Raw genomic sequence first — 23045 nt, 5'->3', positions numbered from 1 at the left:
CCACCGATCAACCACGAGAACCCCATGGCTCTCCTCTCTTCGTCCTCTTTTCACCTTCTTTCTATCCAGACCCACGAGACTCTCACGAATACTCTTCCCATGATTTACTCGGCCGTCTTGAAAGAGAGAAGAGTTCGCTCGTCTATCGACCGTTCTCTTCCCCATTCTCTATCTCTTCCCATTCTTATTCCTCTTATCTCATCTTTGTCTGTTCGCCTTGTCGGTTCATCACTTCTTGTCCTTTTCGATCGCGGCGAACACAGTGAAAAGATGGAAACGTTGATAAAACTGCGTGTCGCTGTTACCGCCTCGATGTGATTTATATGTACGCGATTGTCAATGAAAAATCGAGGATCTTTAGCAAACATTATCGCAGGGAGAATGATACATGATGATAATTATCCCTGGGCGCGACTGTCAAAATATTGAAATCGATATGCCATTATGAGCACATGAAAATAATTACTAAACAATGGTTGTTAAGATGTATTATTGATACAATATATTTTTTTGTATTGAAAATTAATTTTACCAAAATTACTTTTCTATTATGACGCAAAAAATTTAAATGCGATATATATGTGTGTATGTGTGTGTGTATAAAATATATCTTTCAGCACTCATCCTAGAAATTGATCTTGACGCAAGATTACATTTCGTTGTCTTGGTTCGCCTCCATATGTGACCTTTTTTAAATGCGCGCATTTAATAATCATTCTTGCCAATCACACTTTCAATTAAGAACGCGCAAGCGATTCTGACACAGTCTCTTGGCCGACGTTTGTCGGAGATTGGAGAGAAGTACTTCGTCAGGCTGTCATCGAACGTACGAAGTCGCGTGAGCGCGCCTTGAAGAAGGCCTCTCGTCATTTTCGGCGTTCTTTGTCTTTCGCTTGCTTCGAAACTCCACGCTACTCGGCTGAAGGCAGTTACAACAATTAACCGCGGCATGCCGAGGTTACTGCTAGTGAGACACGTAGAGAGAGAGAGAGAGAGAGAGAGAGAGAGAGAGAGAGAGAGAGAATTGGCGTCAGAGCTCTTAAAAAAAAAGAAACTTGACATATGTCAATTATCTCACCGTCATTTTTTATCCGCCCTATATGTGCCTCTCCTTTTATGTATATTGGTCCATGGACGAAAGTCACCACTGCGAAGAACATTAAATATGTTTTTATTTTTCATACATTTTTTATCGTTCTTGACATCAATCTTACCGAAATTTATGTTTTCATTAAGTAGATCCAAATCCTAATATCATAGTATAACAGTAAAAAAATTAGATACAACCTGAATTAGATATAATTGCACAAATTATGTTAATTAACGCATAATTAATTATAAAATTATGATACATTTTTTTATGACTATTATATTCTTTGACATAATTATTTGTACTAAAAACAACGTTTACTTGATAGAATAGAAGCATCTAATATTCTAATGTTTATGTCTGTAAAAAGCATAACGAACGTTAATGTATGAATTTAATTCGTCATCCATAGAATCCTTATAGAAATATCCAATGTTATAATTGTGTTTTATTGAAAAGTATTCAAACATCTTATACTTCTATAAATTTACGTTATCCACGTATTAATGAAATTGATACGTTTTTTCTTTCTCTTGTGTTGAACGCGCGAGTTATCCTCTCCATAATTGAGAAGTCAAGATTGTCTGCCTATGTATTCAATATTTACGATATCGATAGCAGCTTCGGGCTAATAGATAAAGAAAAGCATCCCACCATCTGTTCCTCCTCCCTTCCCTTCTCTCTCTCTCTTTCTCTCTTCTTTTTCCTCATCAGCTTCTTCGTCTGGATCCTCTTCCTCATCGTGCTCTTTCTTTGGCGCAACCCACACGCGAGGAGATAAAGTGGAGGATGATCGACGCAGTAAATAAAGTATAGAATACGCATATGTAAATCACGAAGGGCGCACCCACGCCCCCTTACTCGGCGAGCTTCTCTCCCTTCTGCCTCTTTACACCCCGTCTTCTCTCATCCTGCGCTCTCTCGATGATTCTTATTCTATCCTTTTTTCTCCCGTGTTCCTCATAAACCTCTTCTCCCAGAGTAGAGATGGTGATTAAACGAGGAAGAAGAGGCGAGGGAGGAGAAGAACAGGGAGAGGACGGTGGTGCGTATATGAAGGTGGCTCTATTCCTCACACAATACCCTCCACTTGCGTTCGTGTAAGCGGAGTGCTCTTCAACTTCTCGCAGTCTCCTCAGCGCAGCAAGATAAAGCAACCGTGATACTGCACTCTCCTCTTCCTCCTCCTATCTCCACCCTCGTCACACTCTTTTCTTCGTATTCTCTCTGCACACCTCCCTTCGTCTTTCTCTTCTTTTCGCATCTTACATTCTTTTCCACCTACTTCATCTTATACATTATAGAGCTCACTATCGCTTGAGCCACGTCGTAGTTTTGGGAAATGTCAAAGATTGTATTTCCCTATGCCAGTCTTGTTATTTTGATCATGAAAAAGAAAAAATCTGTTAAATGTTGTATATATAATATATTTAATATATTCAGAGAAAAAAGATACATAAAAGGTATATAGAGAAAATAATCTTGTAAATTATAATTTATACTATCGGAGTGCACATACACCATGCACATATAGAAACATTAAATTTTTATTTGATGTTTATTTTAAAAATAGGAAAATACATTATGTTGATTATAATTTTGATGAAATATTTCTTTTGTATGGCATCAGTATTGTGATATTTATTCAAGAAATTTTATGCCGTAATTTTAAAGTAAAAAGTGATGAAGGCAAAAGACAACCCAGATAATATAAGACATGAAAATGGAAACCTTCCCTAATAATTCAGCCCTCGAGTCGTATCTCGTTTGTATTTTATGGCTGTTTCGGCTATATCAAATGACCATAATTTAACGGAGAACGATCTTGCTCCCCGCAAATCCTCCGGCTGATTTGCGTTCACTCGATCGCGATCGATGTGCCTCTTTCGTAAACGTAATATCTATCCGTTCCGACAAATAATAAGCGACAATCTGATTCGGCGAGAATCGATTTATACGGTCAATGAAACGATCTTGCTTAAATCAGATATCTATCTGCCGAGAACGTGCTAGGCTCGAGCAACTAACGATTTGCAAAGTTTTTTAAGCAAAAGCTCAAAAATGTAAATGATAAAACTGATTAAGTCATCAAAACTCTAATACACGCTTTAGTTTCTGAATTATAAAATAATTAAGGACTATTCTTATATTCTTTTGAAAATATATAATTACACACATACATTATAGAATATTATAGAAATATAACCACAGATGTATTAGAATTGAAAGAATTTGCGATATGATGACATTTAAATGAGCTACGTTAAACTTATAAGAGCTTGAAGCTCTTTAATCATATTGATTAATCTCTATTGGAGAAGAAAACATATCTATACGCTGCACGCCTGTTCGAACCCGTGGTGAAGATCGTCCTCCTTATAATCAATTTCACAAAGGCCCCCGGCGAGTAAAGCTTAAGATGAGCACGTGATGGTGCATATTACTCGAGTCTCGAAACTTATGCGTCAGTTGGAAAATCCGTGAAAAATTCGATGGGCGTGTTTTGTAGTCGAATAGCCTGTGGCCGACAGAAAGGGATCGCATATAGGGACCGAAAATTGTTGATGACCCTCTCATATTCTGATATCGCGTTTTCAAGCAAGGTGGTCACCTGAAAGAGTGAGAAAGAAGAAAACAGACTGTGGTAGAACGAAAGGTGGAGGCAGAGAGAAGCTTGAGGAAGAAAAGGAGAAAGGAAGAAAGTGGAAGGAGACCGGACTAGGCTGCCCAAATCGTAAATAAGGGGACGATTGTCCTTTTTAAGCATGAGGCCCCGCACGGTCGGGCGCCGAGAAAGAGGCTTCCCCCTACTGATTGTCCCTGAAGAATGGTAGCCGCGTGATGGTCCTATTGTTCGAGCTCTGGGTCCACGAGCACGCCTGTTCGTGCACGTGGTATGTATACCCAGGCGTGTGCGGTTACTCATATATAGGTGCCGTATATACATATCATGCATACTCACACAGGCATGCATCGTTCACAAGGGAGAAGCTAGCGAGGGTTAGATATATCTGCCTATCATCGGGTTTCCTTCTCCATCTTTCACCTTTGCGTATCTGATACTTTTCTTCAGGTCACGTCTCTCTCACCTTTCTCTAACTCCCGTTTCTCTCCAAAGATATTGTCTATGTTCCACCAGTGACTGAGGACTAGAAGCACAACGGGACGATTGGCATGCGAAAACAACCTGTTGATTGTCTTATATCTGTTGCACCCAAGTGTCGGTCTATATAATGTTCCTCGCTTGTAGTTCTCTCCTAACATTTGTATTTCACCCATCGCAAGTTTTCCTAATTCAGATGATATTTCAAGTATGCGATTTTTTTAATTTGTAAACGGAGACGCAAGATATCCGCAAAACTTCTGACTTAGTAAACGAAATTTAATTAAATGATAAGTTTCTTAAAAAACACACAACGCACACTGCACTTTAATGACGAAAACAACTAGTAATATCTCATTGTTAACTTAATTAATAACAATTCGATAAAATTTAATTAAATCACAATTTCAATTTATCTATATTTCAACAATAAATAATTTCATTAATACATCTTTTGATCATCAACTGTATATTATAATAATTTTGTTTCTAAAATATCTCATATACAAAAATGATTTTTTTATATTAATAAAAATTTACGTTCTGTTTAAAATTTTCTTTTCAATCTGTTAATTTTATGTTGTTAGTTATTGTGCTGTGGATCTCTCTCTCTCTCTCTCTCCCTCCCCCTCTCTCTCTCCCCTCTCTTTCTGTTTCCCCATATATCTCTGCTTTTTTTTTCTTCTTTTTCTATCTTGTGTCCCCGTTTTCTATTCTGTGACACCTATTGATCGATCGACCGTGTATTGTCGTTTTCGCTTTAATATATTATTTTTGCGACGACATTTGAATCACCTGTTGGTCACTGCACACCTGTTACTCTCGACAGTGCTAATTCTCGCGCATGAAAATGCGGACGATTCACTTCTACCGGTCTAATTGCGCGCGCGTGATTTTCTGTTTCTTTTTCCTCATGTAATAACGAAGAGAGAGCAGTTTTCTCCTTGAAGAGAGGAAATTTTACAAATGAGATTCTGGATAACATGACGCGACTGATAGTTTTATGTATATGTTACAAGTGTTAATTTCATTTCTCCTGTGTACAGTTCTTCAAAAAGATTACCATCTTTTTTTCTTTAACCTATATGAAGCTTGTTCTTTGCGCGAAAATTACCGAATACGTTATCTACTTTGTTCATATGTTTTAAAAATATCTTTCTACATTTTTTCTATATTTTTTATAATGAAATCTTTAAACGAGTTATTATATTATTAAAAAAGAGTAAAAAATTTGCACTTTTTAATAAGAGTAACAGACTCTTTTAACTTTTTTGAAGTGAATCTCACTCTAAAAGTATGAAATCTCACTCCAAAAAAGTAAAAATCTGCTACTCTTATTAAAAAGTGCAAATTTTTCACTCTTTTTCAATAGTATTTTAACTCTTTTAAGATGAGATTTTTTATTTCAAGAAATTTAGAGGAAAAAGAAAAAATAGAACCAGGAGATAAATTGTACACCAATACATCTGCATTAATTGTATTACATTTAATATATAATCACACATTCTCGTCAATAATACATTGTAAATGATCAAAAATTTTAATTGACAATAATTAAACAAATTTCTTTTTATATTAATATTTTTATTTCATCATACATATATTTGTTATTATTATTTTTTTTTATGTCAATGTGAGTAAAGTAACAGAGCAATTCCGCATGAAATACGACGACGCGCATATGCAATATCTTTCCTACGGGACCTACGTGATCGCAACACAATCGCGCAAATGTGTTTATTTAATCTTGAGACTCGTGAGCCACGAGAGAAGGGGTTACAAGTTCGTCTCGAGAGTCTCTATAACTCGTAACGTTTCTCGAGTTTGTTTACTGACAGACGCTCCGCTTTAGGTAGAGCAAGCGCGTCTGGAGAATTTCACGTCGTTCCCATTCACATCTCCGCCTTGTTATGATACTGTGTCATACTCGCCTATATTTACGTAGTCTCTTACAGAAGTGAGTCTCGAAAATGATTCAGTGATATGACTGCTATCGAAAACTACAACGACGACTACGACGATGATTCTTGTCTCAGGTATTGTCGAATTAGACATTAGGACTCGCACAAAAAAACTTACAACATACATTATTCATAGATTTATTTTAGGAGGTTTTACTGACGTATTTTATGTTAGCGCTGTGAGACCAAACTTCTTTCAACCGATTCTCACGTTTTCATTGAAATTTTTATCAGATGATATTCCGCTTTTTTTAACCCTACGATTTGGTGCCTCATCCATACCATCAAGGGTCACTTCAAATCTTTTCGTTTTTTCATCTCTTCAAAATAATAAAAATAATCTCTAAAAATTCACCAACGTACTTTCAACTTTCTAGAATAAATATTGACTCTTTATTTTGGAAAATAATAAAATGTAGTATATATAATTTATAATTACCGAAAGACTCAAAGAAACTTGCACGAACAGGAATCGCTCGGTCACTAGTTACCCATATTAGTACAGTAAGGGTTAATCATATTACCGTTATACGAATTCCTTGAACTTGTAGCATGAAATTTACATTTATATTAAAATGTAACTATTTTTATTTGTCACGATAATTATTTTTTTAATTATGTCTAAGTATATATATCATTAGATTCATATCACTTAAATACCTATTAATGATGGAAAATATAACTATATTTTCTCTTGTAACATTAGTAAAAAAAATTGCATATTTTATTTCTCATATTTTTCTATTATGTTTTACTATTGTAAAATATGAGAAAATAGTAACATTAAAAAAGAATACTTTTTAACCCTTACCGTACAAAGTCGGGTCATTAGTGACCGAGCGATTCCTGTTTGTGTAAGTTTCTTTGAGTCTTTCGGTGATTATAAATTGAACTACCTTTTATTATTTTCCAAAATGAAATTTCAATATTTATTATAGAAAATTGAAAGTATGTTAATGAACATTTAGAGATTTTTTGAACCATTTCTGAATAAATAGAAAAAACGGACGGATTCTCTAGTGTCCCATGTTTGGATGAGATACCAAAAATTGTATCTTGTATTGTAAGGATTAAGAATCTTTTATTACGAATGCAACCGCCGTGTGAAGTTGGCACCCCATTTTGAAGAAATCGATATTTTATACACAGTTTCATTTGCACCCACAATAGTTCTACTGTTCCCGCTAAGTTTTAACAATAGTTCCACTGATTTAGCTAAAAAAAAATATTTTTTTTATAAATGGGTTGCTAACTTCGCATGGCACTCCAAGTATCGCAAAAATTGTTTAAAAATACGTAGAGACCAGAACTCTTTGCAAAACCTACAGAAAGCGTTAGAACTATTGTAGAACTGTAGTAAAATAGCAAAAAGTCCGCGAGACCGTAACGCGGTACTCTACTCTTGCTGTGGGGTGCTAGCTCTCACTTTAAAAAATTGTTTAAAAATACTTAGAGGCCGGAACTGTCGCTGAAACCTATCAGGAACTGTAGAACTCTTCGAGAATTTCGTGATAAAAATTAATTTTTGCGATACTTGGGGTGCCACGCGAAGTTAGCACCCCATTTATAAATTTTTTTTTTTTTTTTTAGCTAAATCGGAACTATTGTTAAAACTTAGCAGGAACTGTAGAACTATTGTGGGTGCAAATGAAACTGTATAAAATATCGATTTTTTTCAAAATGAGGTGCCAACTTCACACCGACGAATGCAACTTGTTGAGGATCTGCTGTTCAAAAAAACAGCTTATTCAGTAACGGTTGAAAAACTGTGTTTACTCCCCAAAAGAAGTACGTTCCGTATTATCTGCACCTCTACTCGTGGTTGCGCCGAAACCGTCTCCCAATCGCGATCAGGTCACAAGCGAGAGTGCATCGCAGGGACGGGTGGGATAGGGAGGGAGGGATTGCGCACAGCATCTCGTCGGCCGGATCTCTCCGAGGTGCATCATTAACCGGGGGACCCACCTCTAGGGTGAGGCCATTATCCATTCAAATTACGCTTATCGGTGGTTCCCCTCGTGTATACGTGCGCCTCTTATGGCACCAGAAAGTCGGACACAGAGGAAGAAAAGGCACGCATTCTTGAGTGAAAAAAAATGGGTTCCAATCTAGCGAGAATGAATAAAAAAATCGGATCTTAAAAGAGAGATGGAAGAAGGGGGATGAATGGGAATTTCCAAATAAAACGTACAGTATATTGCTCTCTATCACTACTATCAAATAAAACTTAATCTATCAAAATTAAATTTAAAAAAAACTACTATTATTAAATGGAAAACATCGAATTAATAAGACTTGAAAAATATGAATATATAGGTATGTAACTTCCAAGTCACAACATGGCATTATAGAAAATTAAACAGATAAGCAGATATTACGTTCTTCCTTTCCTTATATTTATTGTCACTTTGATATCTTTTGTTCTTTTTGAAACAGCAAAAACGGCTTTGTATCAACTACCAATCCATTGTATGATTAAATCTTAAATTTTCTCTTTTTCTTTTACGTTTTATAATTAATATTATATTATTTAGCAAATTTTTATATGAGCCTCTTATGCAGATTATATTGCTAGTTTGGATATGTTTTCCGTCTTCTCACGTTAGCACTATTGCACTATATTTATATATAAATATATTTTACAAACTTTAGTAACACAATATTATCCGAATGCATCACATATTCTAACTCGTACATCCTGATTTGAATTGCCTCTTTACTTTCCACTTGAATCGACCGTGCATCTCTCTCGTGTTTTTTTTCCAATTGATCTCTCTCGTTCATTGTCCCCCCCCCCCCCTCTCAGCTTCACCAAAGTACCCTCGACCACTCCCAATCCCATGTGCCGACGTCCATCCGGCCCTCCTTTCTATTCGGTCAGCATATTATGCGACGTTCACGTATGCGCGCAATGGGGCACAGATATGATCGTCCATCAAACGGAGAAACTGCACGACGAGTAATTTAAACTTCTACCACGGAAATTATCAGTTGATTTGCGGTATTTGTTGCAGTTGTTAGTCGGTACGGCTTAAGATTGTGCATTTTTCATTTAAATAGATACGCTATTATATAGACTAGACATTCTATACGTAAATAATAACCATTACTTATTTGATTCTCGAAGTAGCGTAGTTTTTTAATCCAAGAGTTTATAGCATTAATATATCTATATCTTAAAACGATCATTTTGATTGTTGATTTAGTTGACGTAGTACGTATTTATCATAGTATTTTGTTTGCGCAATGTTAACAATATATTTTATACGGAACTTTTCCATCCATAAAAATATTGGACCTTTTTTTGCTATTATAAATTTAACTAGTTGATTCTGACAGAAGGGCAAAGTGCTTTATGTCGGCTCATTAGATCCGCTAACGAGGACTAACCGTATCGCGATAATTACTCCTTACTTGGATTTGAAACGTAGCAGATGCATACACATTCTCCCTCAGCCACAGTTATACTCTAGAATGATGATCGATGACTATCCTCGTCGACATTACCACGAGAAAATGATTGCCCGACTGTTAATAATTACTGTAAGCAACGCCTTGCAACATGTAATATATATTAATTTCCGTAGCACTTTAATTAATTTTAAGAGAAACAAGTGCACGTGCGAATGTAAAACAAATTTTACAACTTGCGACCTATCGAAAACCAATCTAATTCCACTCATATATTCTTTAATTTAATTTTTAAATATTTTATACTCTTTTCGCTTTTTATAACGCAAATTTATAAAAAAATGAGGATAAGAGATAAAAAATTAATAAAAATATAAAAATAGATTTTTCTTATAGTAATTAAAAGATTTTGTTTTTAAGCATATATTATAGTTTTCAATGTGCTGGAAGTTCAAAATTTGAAAGATGGTCGAGTAGTCATTCTCCCGAGAATGTCATCAAGTGCACCGAGTTACATCTAAATTGACTATGTGATCAAAATAATGGTAATGTTTTGCCGCTGTAGCCGCTGTTCATAGCAGTGGACAAATAATTTTTCTACGAGTACCCCCTCCGCCTGTAGCGTGCTCGTGGCCATCTAATTCCGGCTATGCTTTTTGGTGGGGAGACACAATCCTCACAGTTAACCTTCCTCTTCACTTGGTGAGATCGAATATGTTTTCAGTGTATCTCAATTGATCATACTACTTCGAAATATTATGTTGTGCAATTAGAATACGTTATTTAATTCATGTTAACGAGGCACTAACATTGTCTCGAATCTATTAAAATAAATGCTCCTCTCCTATTTGTAAAATCTACAATTGCTCTTAATTATCTCTAGATATATTTTTTTTTTCATTACCATTATTTGTAAATTGTAAGCATTTCGAAAATGGGAATGATTCTTCGCTCTGTAACATGCAAAGAATGAAATCAACGATAAATGAAGGTGAGCGTCTCCGAATTGGTCGATTGTTCCCGAAGAATTTTTTCGCAATGTCCTAATGATATGATCTTCTGCGACTCTTCTGGAGCGTGAAAGCAGGAAGTCGCCGCCGGTTGAGCACCGTCGTCATCGTCGGCGGCGGCGGCGGCGAGCGACGTAGTCAGCGGCATGAGAATTTTCCCACAGTCTCCACCACGTGGGCTCAGCGCGCGGGAAGCACACCCGCTCCCGCGATGTTGCCACACCTCGACTCGACTGAGAGGCACTGCATCGTAGCGCGCCTTGTGGGCCAGAGGAAGGGAGGGCCACAGAACGAGACGGAAGGTCCCAATTGAAGGGAGGAAGGTAGTACCACGGCGTTATACGTGAAGGAAGAGCGAGAGAGGGGAGCTGGAAACAGAAGAGAAGAGATCGCAATGGAGGAAGAAAGAGACGGTCAGTCGTGGCTGTGCTGTGGTGCGAAGGAAAGGGACGGTGTGTTAGCGTGAGCACAAGGGGAACGAGGTGGAAGCGTATAGGGCGTTTTATATGTAGGAAAGGACATTCGACACGGACGTCCTTTCGCTGCTTCTATACCATCGCGGGGTGCTCACCGTACAGCATAGAATTTAACATTCGTGACCTTTTTCTATCTCTTTCGCCGATCGATTATTATTGCTAATAATCGATATCGACGCTCAAGCATTAGATATTTGAATTAAATGAAACAACATATTACGCTTCCTGTATGATAAACACACTTGAAAACACAAGCTGGAAATATGATCCGGCGGATATAACGCATCATGATGAGCGACACGACGGAAGAGCGCTTATGGCGCTAAGCGGAAATAAAGGGATATCCTTGCGATAGAAGGGAAGCCTTAGTGGTACGTTAGGATCGTTCTTGCACGATGAAAACATGAAATTCCCGTATTCTTTGTTCTCCGCGAGAGGAAGAAGTTTTTGGCGACGAAAAATTCGTAATTCATTTTCACAATATCGACCTAATAAACAAGCAGTATCTCGATTTCTAATTTCTCTTTCTCAAAAATTCTCCGAGGTCTATGTCTCACCTTTCCCGCCTTTCCCCGCCATACGCGGATATTTTAAAGTGAATGAAATCATTTAGACTGCCTCGACGTAGCTAATTGCCACGACTCTTCCAGATTCTTGAAATTCCGGTTCAACCTGAACTGTCACGCAACGCATCCTTCGGCGATAAGAAGAAAACCAAGAATAAAAGTAATTTTACATTTTCGAAGGATACCCTTGCACTTTGAACAGACTAATGATTTCTCGAATCTTCTTTTTTTATGAAACTCATATATTAGAATAATGAATTATGAAATCTATAATATATTAGAATAATTAAATATATTAGAATAATAAATTATTTTAATTATGAAATCAATACATATACATTTTTTTTACCAGTATAACAAAAAATTTATTTTTCTAATAATTTCTATAAAGATAATGATCTTACTTTATAAGATGTAACTATTCCTACTTCAGAATTAGGATAACTGATATGCAATTGAAGGTAGAAGAATAAATATTCGGACATTTTTGCAACATATAATATTTTAGTTTTATATAAATATGTAATATTTACATATAACTATATACATGTATATCAGATATATATGTATATCAATTTCGAAACATTAATATTACAGTTATTATGAAGATAGATGTTCGGAAAATAATTTTAAACGCCGAATCTCACTACAGCTCTGCGTCGGTAATAAAGTAACGGATACATGTATCCTCGTCGAATATTCCGCTCACACGCACACTCACACGTATACACGCACATATGTGTGCAACGACTACTCCGATCTGGGGTGAGGCTCAACGGACAATTGCAATTATAGGGGTTCATCCAGGTCGATTTATAAGCAGCGGTGGCTTTTCTATCTTTATCTGACGCATCTACGCGCTGTTTTCTTTCGTAAACGGCAAATCTTTACGTAGCCCTTTTTTCACCTCCACGCTAACACTCGCAATCTATCTACCTAAAGCTCTAGGTACCAAAGTAGCGCATTCTTTTTATCTGAACCGAAATGTCGACAGTCTTCCTATTGGCTATTTCGACCGCCATTTCGATTTAGTTGTCTGTAGTCCAGTAAGCGCTTAGTATTATTGATATAGGGTATGATTAGTAGGTCCAAAATGAAGGACCTATGCGCTACTTTGGTATCTAGAGCTTTATATCTACCTCTCTTTCTTCTCTCCCCTCTAGTTGCTTACGCTGTTGGATCCTTTGCATTATGTTGACCATGGTGCATGATGATAGGATTTGTCTTCGGGAGTTGATGGATTTTCAAAGAAGGGACGCACCTTATAGAAATCATCTCTCATGTCATTAGCTCGGTCACCGAGCACCCTCCCTCGTATCCTCACAAAATATGCTGCATGTATGTAAGAAGTGCTAAGAATAATACGTGTTCTAGCAGGGAATAAAAAATAATGAAAAGAATGTAATCAATTTTACAATTAATATGTTATACATAAGCAAATTGTTATGTCCCGTATTGTTAAAAAGAAATAAAAATATGTTACTCTATATACTAATATTGATTTTTTTAAATAATTAATTTCATAGAGTTCAATATTAGGAACTTTTTTAAATAAATAGATACTTATATATAATACGTACATAATTATCTCGTCTGTTTTTTTGTTACTTTTTAAAATTCTTATAATATTTGTTAGTATTGTAGCGACTCGCCACTAGAGGTCCACGGGACTCACTCGGTTCGCGTAAGCACCCCGCCGCTCGAATTTCCTTTAAATAGAATATCATTCTGGATTCATTCCAGGCGTCTAAGGCAAGTCGCACACTACATCGCTTTACCGATGAGTCTAGTAGTGTGGGACCAGGACGAAACGCTGCGGCCGACCACAAAGCTTCGAATCAGACCTCCTTAGTGGAGACACATCAACAGTATTATAACATTATTTTAAAGTATATATTATAACAGACTTGGAAACATGTTGGCAATGTTTTTATGTATACATATATTTTATATGTTGATACGTATTAGCAAAATATAAATTTTAATCGCTGTGCTTGTCTGTTGTCAAAAGGGGGAAACTTGTTTGCGAGATGGATGAAAAATAGAAAGCTGCAGGGGGCATTGGTCGATTTTTTGTCGATATTTCGAGGCTGTGTGAATAGTACCGTTGTAAGGCGAGCAAAGAAATAAAATGATGTAAAAAAGATGTGAGTATGAATGCGGAACGAATGAACGTGTAAATACGCGCGTGGTCGATTCTTAGGTAAAAGAGGCGCGTCTCTTTTGTTCACGCCGCAGGTATCGATATTAATGGCAATCGATTCGTCGTGCTGGATGGACCCCGCATCGCCACGCTGTTGCTCGTTCCCGACCGTCTACCTAATCGTTTGGTCTCGGGGGGTCCTCGAATGTCCGAGTAGCTAGTTTTTCGGAGCATCGTCCTCGCGTTCCCGCTCGCGCGCCTTTTCTGTCGAGAGCGTCGTAAGAGCGCGACCGATCGGTAAATCGATCGACTTTGTACGGAATATGAGATTCCGTTGAATGCTGCTGTTTGATGTCCGCCGTTTAATTATGCCTCCTCACTCAAAAACTTGAGAGTCAATATCACGTGGACCTAAGCGAAAGAAGATGCGCGAGAAGAGCGCGGAAAGAGAAATGGAGACAGAACGAGAGAGAGAGAGAGAGAGAGAGAATAGAAAAGAGAATATGAGCACCTCCAGGGGAAATCCAGTCACGAGGAAGGGAATGTACAAATGCCATCGCGAACGTTGAGCCGCAATTTTGTTCTTGTCGGAGTCTCTTCAAGAAAAAGACCTCGAGTGAGCAAGATATTGCAATTGCGTTATCATGAGAAAAGTTTGCAATGTGCATTACACACAGGCAAAAATTTTTGTGATATCTCGTTTAATAAATTATTGTAACATACATTGCACTTTTTTCCACCCGTATTCTAATGATTTATCAGATGCTTTATGATTTATATTGCATTGCATCAGATCATATTATTACATTTTTCCTCTCTTTTTTCTTGCGAGCATATTTTTATATTACTAAATGAATTACTGATTGCATTAATTTTTATTACACTGGAAAAAAATATTTAAGTTTTTGAATTATATAGAAATTCTACCGTAGAGATAGATGTAAACCTCTAAAACGGCGTTCTTTTTTAACATGGTAACTTGAGAAGAAAAGAAGCCCTTATGAAGTTTCTTAGCGGAATCTCGATCTCAAAATTCCGGCTTGAAACCTTTCGAGTGCGACTATCCGTGCGCACCTTGCGAGAAATCCATATCACCTGAAAATTCCTATGGTGTGACGTTGCTCGTTAATCGCTTAAAATTGCAAATGCCTAAAGAAAAATGCAAAATCACATTTGATTCTCATAATTATTTCCGTCTATTTTATTGATCATATTGTTTATATTCAAAAAGGATACTTAATGATCATCATCAACTAACATAAATAGAGGTCACTATAATATAGGAGTCGTGAATCGATGTATCAATTATCAAGATGAGGAAAGATCAATTTTTAATGTCTTTGAAGCTACTAGTCTACGAAGCCGTTCTTAAATGATTTCGACGAATTGCGGTGAATCTGCTGGATCGATTTACTTTCGCGTCGCTTTAATATTAATGCCACGGGCATCCTTCGCGGGCTTCTAGTATAATAACGTAATAGACCCCATGGGTACGTGCTGGCCTGCGTTTTTACCACCACTCTCATCCTAAGTCACGTCGTCGTCGCTGCTATATAGCCGCGGGCAGCATAGTCGGATGTTCTATGAGGCATAAATTATGCGCGCCATTAGATGTTAACTGTGGTCCATGACCAGGTATGTATCACTGAGTAACAGCTGATACCGGTAGATAAGAACAAGTATCGAGAAGAAGAACACTGCGCCATTAGATGTTAACTGTGGTCCATGACCAGGTATGTATCACTGAGTAACAGCTGATACCGATAGATAAGAACAAGTATCGAGAAGAAGAACACAGTAAAAGAAGATAGAGAGAGAGAGAGAGAGAGAGAAAGACAAAGTTATACTTTTTACATTGATCCAGAGCTGCACATACCCGGATTTTCTTAGAGCGTTTTTCGCGTCTAATTATCCCGTGTGCATCAAATATCTTGACTCTTGACGTTTTAACTTGACCTAACGCACTTATCTTGTCGCAATGGATTATCTGAACCAAGGCTGTAGAAGATGCGCGATCTCATTACGATGATATATCGATGAGAATATTAGTGTGATTATTCGAAATATTTTACAGTGAATGACAATAATTGCTGCATTCATATACATACAACCAAATTGCATACGACTAAAATTAAAAATTTGCTACACTGATGTTTGATGCATTACTTATTTACAGTAATGTTATGTGTCATTATATTTGTTATACTCATTAACACATAAAAGATAAATTGGCTATATGTTGTGAAAATATTATCTAAGTATGTATCGATGCGACAAAATGTTAGATCATGTAACAGTAATAAACAAATTACTGATATTAATATATTAATAAGTGCGCGCTACGCCGCGCCGGTATGTGTTCTTGCCAGTAATTGGCGGTATCATACAACATATCTCTCTTAGCGAGATTTGTTCTGCAATGAATAAAACCCACACACAAGTCATTGATATCTCGCAATAATGTCGACGTTTCGCGCAACATGCCGCTATGGTAATTGCCGGGCGGTTCTATTAGGTTATCACTTCGTTTTCTGTTCGCGGTCTCGTTTTCCTTGATGTTTGCTTGCATGTAAAAGAACCATTCACAATCAGATTTACCGATCACCATTCTCTATCGCCATTTAATTACAGCAGTGACTTATCTACTGTCGCGCTTGTTTGTTTCTTCACATACTCATTATCGGAACTTTCGTAGCAAGATAAAGATCAAACTCTAAAAAAGATACACGTCTTTATAATACTTATTTTATCTTTGATATATATAAATATATATAGTCGAAATAGATATTTATTTAAAATTAAATCTAAATTATTATATCAGAACGCAAGCTTTGAGCAGAAAATAGATGCATAAAATATAAGAATTAGAAAGTTCAGAATTATTTTAAATTATATCTATGTCGACAATGTTAGTCGAAATTAATCAATAATGTTTATCTTTATATTTTTATTAAACACTTAATATAGTATAATTGATTTATAAATATTTATTAAACGCAAAGATATATTGCACGCAATAATATACACGTAACAAAAGGTTTCTCAGGTCACCGTCGCGAATTCGTTAGATATCGCGTGTCCAAATGTTTGTTTTGCCCAACAGAATAAGAGCAGAAAGCGACGGATGAATAAAGTTCCATAATGTGCGGATAATCGAGCAGTCATGCAAGGTCTGTTCGATTGATCCACCATCGATCCCTATCGATCTTTTTCTTATCCTTTTGAAGTTTAAGGACTACGCAGGTATACAATCAGCTGACGTTAGAAACGATCCGTTCTAAGACAAAACTACTTAATTTCCACTCAACAATTGTGTAACATTTCATATACGATCAAATATACAAAAAAATTAAGCGTGCATGTATGATTTTTTTCCAAACGCTTTTTACCTGAAAACTTTGCATCGTGCGTTCCCTGATTGGGATAGCAAAATATGAACTTGTCCACGTTAACGGAACTGCGCATTGCATTTCGTTGTAAAAATTAGCGTACACGCGGTCTCAGACGTTTCCGCCTCTATTTGCTTACCGTTTCTTCATGCGATTTGGCCGGAAGAAATCCGTTCGTCCCGGCGTATCGGAGTGCCAATTTCATGGTTATCGGAGCTCATCGCTTTATCCTTTCGGCATGTCAGCTTGCGATCTCTTCTTACTCGGTTGGCCTCGGTCGCGCGATCGAAGCATAAATTCATAGAAGTGGTAAAACCGACGCCTGACACCGACGGCGCGTCTCGATTTTTCACGCCGGCGGACGTGTTGTGGTAATGAGTTCTCTTTATAATCATGCCACGAACATCATGCTGATGCACTGCCGAGAATGATCGCAATCGCTGCGCGTCGTGCTTTTTTTGTCATCGTCCTCTCGTTAAACGCCGATTAGAAAATATCTCCGCGATTCGTAGAAGGTTACTATTTCTTTCTTCTAAGACTATTAATACTCACATGATTATTAATAGCGCTGCCAATCATAATTATGCAAATGCATTCAAGTGTCGCGGATGAGATCGAGGTAATAAAAGCTAATTATGACGATTTGAGAGTTCCACCAGTGCGATCCGGTTACTGATAGTTCAATTATTTAAACGACGCATCTGAAACATCATTTGTCATTTCTATTTACAAAAGTTGTTTAATAATAACATTTGTATTAATTTTATTTGTATTATTTTTAACGTAATTATTTAATAACTTATCCTTAATTATAAGAGTATTCATTTTTTATCTCTTTCTGTGATAATAAAATAACGTATTGCAATCTTTTCATCTTTCAGGGTTCCGAGGCGATCACTGCGAGGAGAATATTGATGACTGTCCGGGCAATCTCTGTCAAAATGGTGCCACCTGCATGGACCGAGTGAACGAGTATTCTTGTTTGTGTCCACCGGCCTTTACGGGCACGCAATGTGAACTGGATGTGGATGAGTGCTCGGTACGGCCGTCCTTGTGCCACAACGGGGCCACATGCACGAATTCGCACGGTAGTTATTCGTGTATATGCGTGAATGGCTGGACCGGACCCGATTGCAGCGTCAACATCGATGACTGTGCAGGCGCAGCCTGCTTCAACGGCGCAACTTGCATCGATCGCGTCGGCAGTTTCTATTGCCAATGCACATATGGAAAGACCGGTAAGTCGTGAGTGATTTTCCGTATAGAATGTTAACCGAAATCTGTGGGAAGTAGAAACACAGAGTTTTAGATCATCATTAAGATAATGTTTCCTATAACTCATTTATTACAGACATTTCTATTCATTTAGGTTTCCCTAAAATCAAATCGGAGTGTATTCAGACAGAGTATGTTTAAATATCTAAAATAATTGTGAATATATTATATTTCGAAACAACTATATGATAAGTAAGCTAATGCATGTATACAAAACATAGTAACATCAAAAATTATACTTTTTGGATTATATATATTTTTTTTACACATTTTGCTATGTTAAAATTACGGAATTATATATACAATATCTTAATTTATTCTCGCAGTACCAATTTTTGTTTGGAAATGTTTCCAAGCATCCTATATTTTTTACGTTGTAACCATATCACTGTTACGTCTTATCGTAACGATTATTACGTTTGATTTGAGCGAATTTTACCAATCGTCGTAAACGATATACCTAACATATAATATCACCCGACTAATCTAAACATTTTAACGGAAGTCAAAGTCTCCGTTGAGAAAAGGAAGAAAAGTCGAGTCTCTTTCCAAGTTTAGTTTGGCGAGTCCGCGCGAGAGCAGGGTGATTAACTCGATATGGTCCGAGTATGGTCGAGAACAGGACTCGCACTGCAACGCGGCAATGCATCGGCAGGTGCAGCCGCACATATGCGGTCGGTATGATGTGCCGGTATACTGCGTATAGAGAGCGTAGAACGGGTCCTTCGGAATCTCGAGATTCCGAAGACTCCCGGGGCCCCGGCTTCTCGCCGTGTGTCGACCTTGGGGACTGAAAACGAGTTTCTGTCCTTACTCGCCCTGCCGCGGGAGTAGTCGAAGTAGAAGACGCTTTTCAGATCGATTCGCGCGACGATCGCCAAATACAGGTATATTCCTCTCTCGCGTCCTCAGATCCGCCGTCGCCATTCTTGGAAGCTGCGTTTTATACCGAGTGACTACAATTTCATTGAGTCGCGTAGTCTATTTAGTCTATTAATGATATCGATGAAGAAAGATATTGTTCATGAAAAATTACTGATGCCAACTTCGCAAAATAAATGAGTAAATTTATTCGATATCTAGACATACCAATGTGACGACATATTCATTTCGTACATTTTTTAAGAAAAAATTATATTACGTTCTCCATTTTCTCTTATTATTTTCGACGATTAGAAAGAGAGGACTTACTAGTAGCGTAGTTAACGAACACGCGATACACAACGCAAAACATAAACACGTAATGGCTGCTTCTTGCGTTGCCTTTAGGCGTGCTTTCAGTTCAGTAGAGATATATATATATGAATATCCCGGGGACTTTGGTACCGTTATTGGATGGACTTGAAAGAAAAGTTCGTTTCGACGCACACGCGATCCGCTTCCCAAGGAAAATTACATCCCGCGGTCAGCTTTCTCAATTTATATTGTCCTTCTTAGTTTACGATACTTGGTAATTTCCTTAATTAGTTTTATAATAAAACTGTACAGGTGTATAATTTACTGTTGAAGGAAATCGGAAAGTTACATGCGTTTTCCATGTTTTGTAAATTATTTAATAATTACCTATTATTTTCATATCGATGAATGAAAACACATTTTTAAGATTTGTGATACTTGGCAAATAATATATCGCGTGTACTTTTTATGATTCATTTATTATGATATGTTATAATCCAAAGAAACTGTCACTCGGAAATATTTGTTATTAAGATGGAAATTAAATATTTTTTTTATTAAAAGATATTACATAGAGATAATTTCACTTTAAATTAAAGTTTTATACAATAGAAAATATGATAGATATATATAATAAAATAAATATAAGTTTTTAAAGAAAAACGATTATCTTCTTATAGGGCTGCTTTGTCATCTCGATGATGCCTGTACATCGAATCCGTGTCATGAGGGCGCGATCTGTGACACTAGTCCTATCAACGGATCCTTCGCTTGCTCTTGCGCCACCGGATACAAAGGATTGGACTGCTCCGAGGACATTGATGAGTGCACACAAGGTTTGCGATCTTCTTACATTACTTCTCGCAGTTCTATAAAAGTTTTTTCAACTTTTCACGATTTGATCTTCTACTCTACTTAAAATATCTTTCTCGTTAAATGTGCTTCTGTAAATCTTAACTTTAATAAAATCACAAACTGTTGAATGACATTTTCATACGAAGTGGATAAAGTTTCAAATTGTAAGTTGGTAATTGCCGATTATGCAGGGATAAATTTGGTTAAAATGAATCGATCAATTGATCACTGACTATGGATTATATTAATCGGTAATGCTACAGTTGCTTTCGGAAATCGTTTTTAGATCGATTCGGATAAACCGCATTCGGTTTATCCGTTTCGGCTAACTATTAATCCGCGTTTCGAAAGTAATCTCCATTTAAATCGAAAGTAATGAGCGTCTCGGTTGTCGGCTAGTTATTAATGACAGGCTCGATTCAAGAACACAGAAATGTTGATCAACGGCGCGTTTGCGCACGATCGGGCAACTAACATCGTGAGGATAGCTTATCAGATAGATGTTATCACCCGAGACCAGTTTGCATTAAAGTCACTTGGAAAGTAATAAATTGCTCTCGCGACGTTCAAATGACGGTTTGAGAAAATTCGCGAATCATCGAAGCAGCAAATCGCGGTTTATCTCTATGGACGTCAAAATTACGTTCAAAAATGCGACCATTAGAAGCAATGAAAATTCTTGTTAAAATAAAATTTATGTTTTAAATTATCGAAATCAAATAGAATTGCCAATATGAATCTGAGGCGGAATATTAATTTATTAAACTGATAAACATGTTACTTGAAAAGTAATTTTTTAAAAACTAGGTATATGTTATAACTTCTTTCGAGCCGTTTTAAGGTTCTTGAAATATCTTTCTTTTCGCGCGAACTTAATTTATTATTGCGAAAATTTATTATTAAAAAAATCTCAATGAGTCGTTAACGAGATTGACCGATGGTCTCGCCACACGAAAAGGTTATCGAGCTCCGTAATATTTCCTTCTGATCACGTATGTTCGTGCGTTTGTCTGTCTGCCTGTCCACCTCGCACGATCTGTGTGTGTTAACATCACTGCATCAACGTGGGCAGTGTGATAATTGTCAATCAATGCTGGACGCGCGAATAATTCTTTCTTTTCTTCTCTCTTTCGAAAGAAAAGAGAGATAAGAGTGTTACTCTGTTGATATTTCCTTCATTAATTCAGCTCCGTAACTAAAATCGGGACCTAAAACATTGTTTTGCTGTGAGCTTCATAATCACGACAGTCATATGCTTTGATTTTTATTCGTCATTGATCAATGCATTTTTATTATACAAGAATTCCCTTGGAAGTGGTCATTACATTCTGTCGCTCCGAGAGACTGTAACGCGTTTAAATGTGTATTTTACTTAATGATGAATCGATCTTGTAAAAGTATTGAATATTCAACAATAAAATGTGAAAAAGAAATTTTTTTATGCAATTAAACTAAATACACAATTAAAATGTATTGTAGAACTAGAAATTTTTTCTATAAGCATAGCAAAAGAATCAGATATGATATAAAAAAAGATGTATTTTAAATAGGTATTTAAATAGTATATATTTAAATGTAAACTGTATATTTAAATTTCCTAGAATATAAATTATTTAAGAAATTATTTAAGAAATTACACATTTAAATAAAGTCGTGATTGACAACCATAGTTACTATATCATTTTGGTGCAGTAATAAATAGATATGTTATTAGTCGGAAGTATCGCTAAAGGTGAAAGAAATAAGATGCATCGAAATCGATATCGCGCGAAAGATTTTTCAAATGAGATAACGGCAAGATCCCTGCTCGCGGCAAGACTCGAGTACAGTAATCGCTGGATTAATGTGCGCGATGCAAGTGTACGGAGGCCCCCACGGTCCGTGCAAATTGAAAACCCACACGGGGCAGATTGGCGTACGGCAAATCGATCGATTACGATCGATTAATTCGGCGCCGGATCCGCGCGTTATTTATTGTGCTGGATCCTCGTTCTCATCGCGCCATCCCGTCGACGTTCTCGTCATCAAGCCGTGATCGATCTATCGCCGGTCGGGAAGCTTTAATCGACACATGTTATGAGTCGTTCGTAGCACTGCAGGACTGTAGTAATAAAAATAAACCTCTACTAAAAGTTTTCAGTTTTATAAAGCAAATATTTGAAGCCATCGAAATTCTATACGATTGTGAACAATTGTTATAAAACATATTTTTTCTAATTATATGTACGTACAGTATTGTTATAATCTAAATATGTAAATATATGTATAATATGTAGGGTAGACCGGGGAGTAAAGGTCCCCGGGGAAAAAGGTCCACCCCTTGTATCTCGGTAATAAGGCATTCACTAGAAAATTCCGCCACACAGTTTGTCAACTAAGAGTGAGAATCTTATGTCATACAGTTCGTTACTGCCTAATAACCATCAGAAAACTTGCACGGATGTGCCCATGTGTTTGAGAGCCAAAAGTAAGATATTAGCGCCGCAGTTATTTTGGTCTGAAGGGATCATTTTTGCACCTAGATAGATTAAATAAGTGTATTTATTAATCTTATTCTATTGTTTTAACAGTGTGATTATTAGAATTGTTA

At 36.8% G+C, this 23045-nt stretch overlaps 1 protein-coding gene across 2 annotated transcripts in view; it reads left to right on the top strand.

The window, feature by feature from the left end:
* The window catches only part of N (neurogenic locus Notch protein), a 297648-nt gene that overhangs the window by 173570 nt on the left and 101033 nt on the right, over positions 1–23045 (top strand). For both annotated transcript variants that reach the window (XM_018510747.1, XM_018510748.1), the window contains 2 exons: positions 18031–18387; positions 20281–20436. In XM_018510747.1, the coding sequence (XP_018366249.1) occupies positions 18031–18387; positions 20281–20436 (513 nt within the window). The remainder of the gene's footprint in view (positions 1–18030; positions 18388–20280; positions 20437–23045) is intronic.

Source organism: Trachymyrmex cornetzi, unplaced genomic scaffold (assembly GCF_001594075.2).
Source record: "Trachymyrmex cornetzi isolate Tcor2-1 unplaced genomic scaffold, Tcor1.1 scaffold35, whole genome shotgun sequence".
NCBI lineage: Eukaryota > Metazoa > Arthropoda > Insecta > Hymenoptera > Formicidae > Trachymyrmex > Trachymyrmex cornetzi.
The sequence above is the reverse complement of the archived record's forward strand: the minus strand, read 5'-3'. Positions and strand labels throughout refer to the sequence as shown.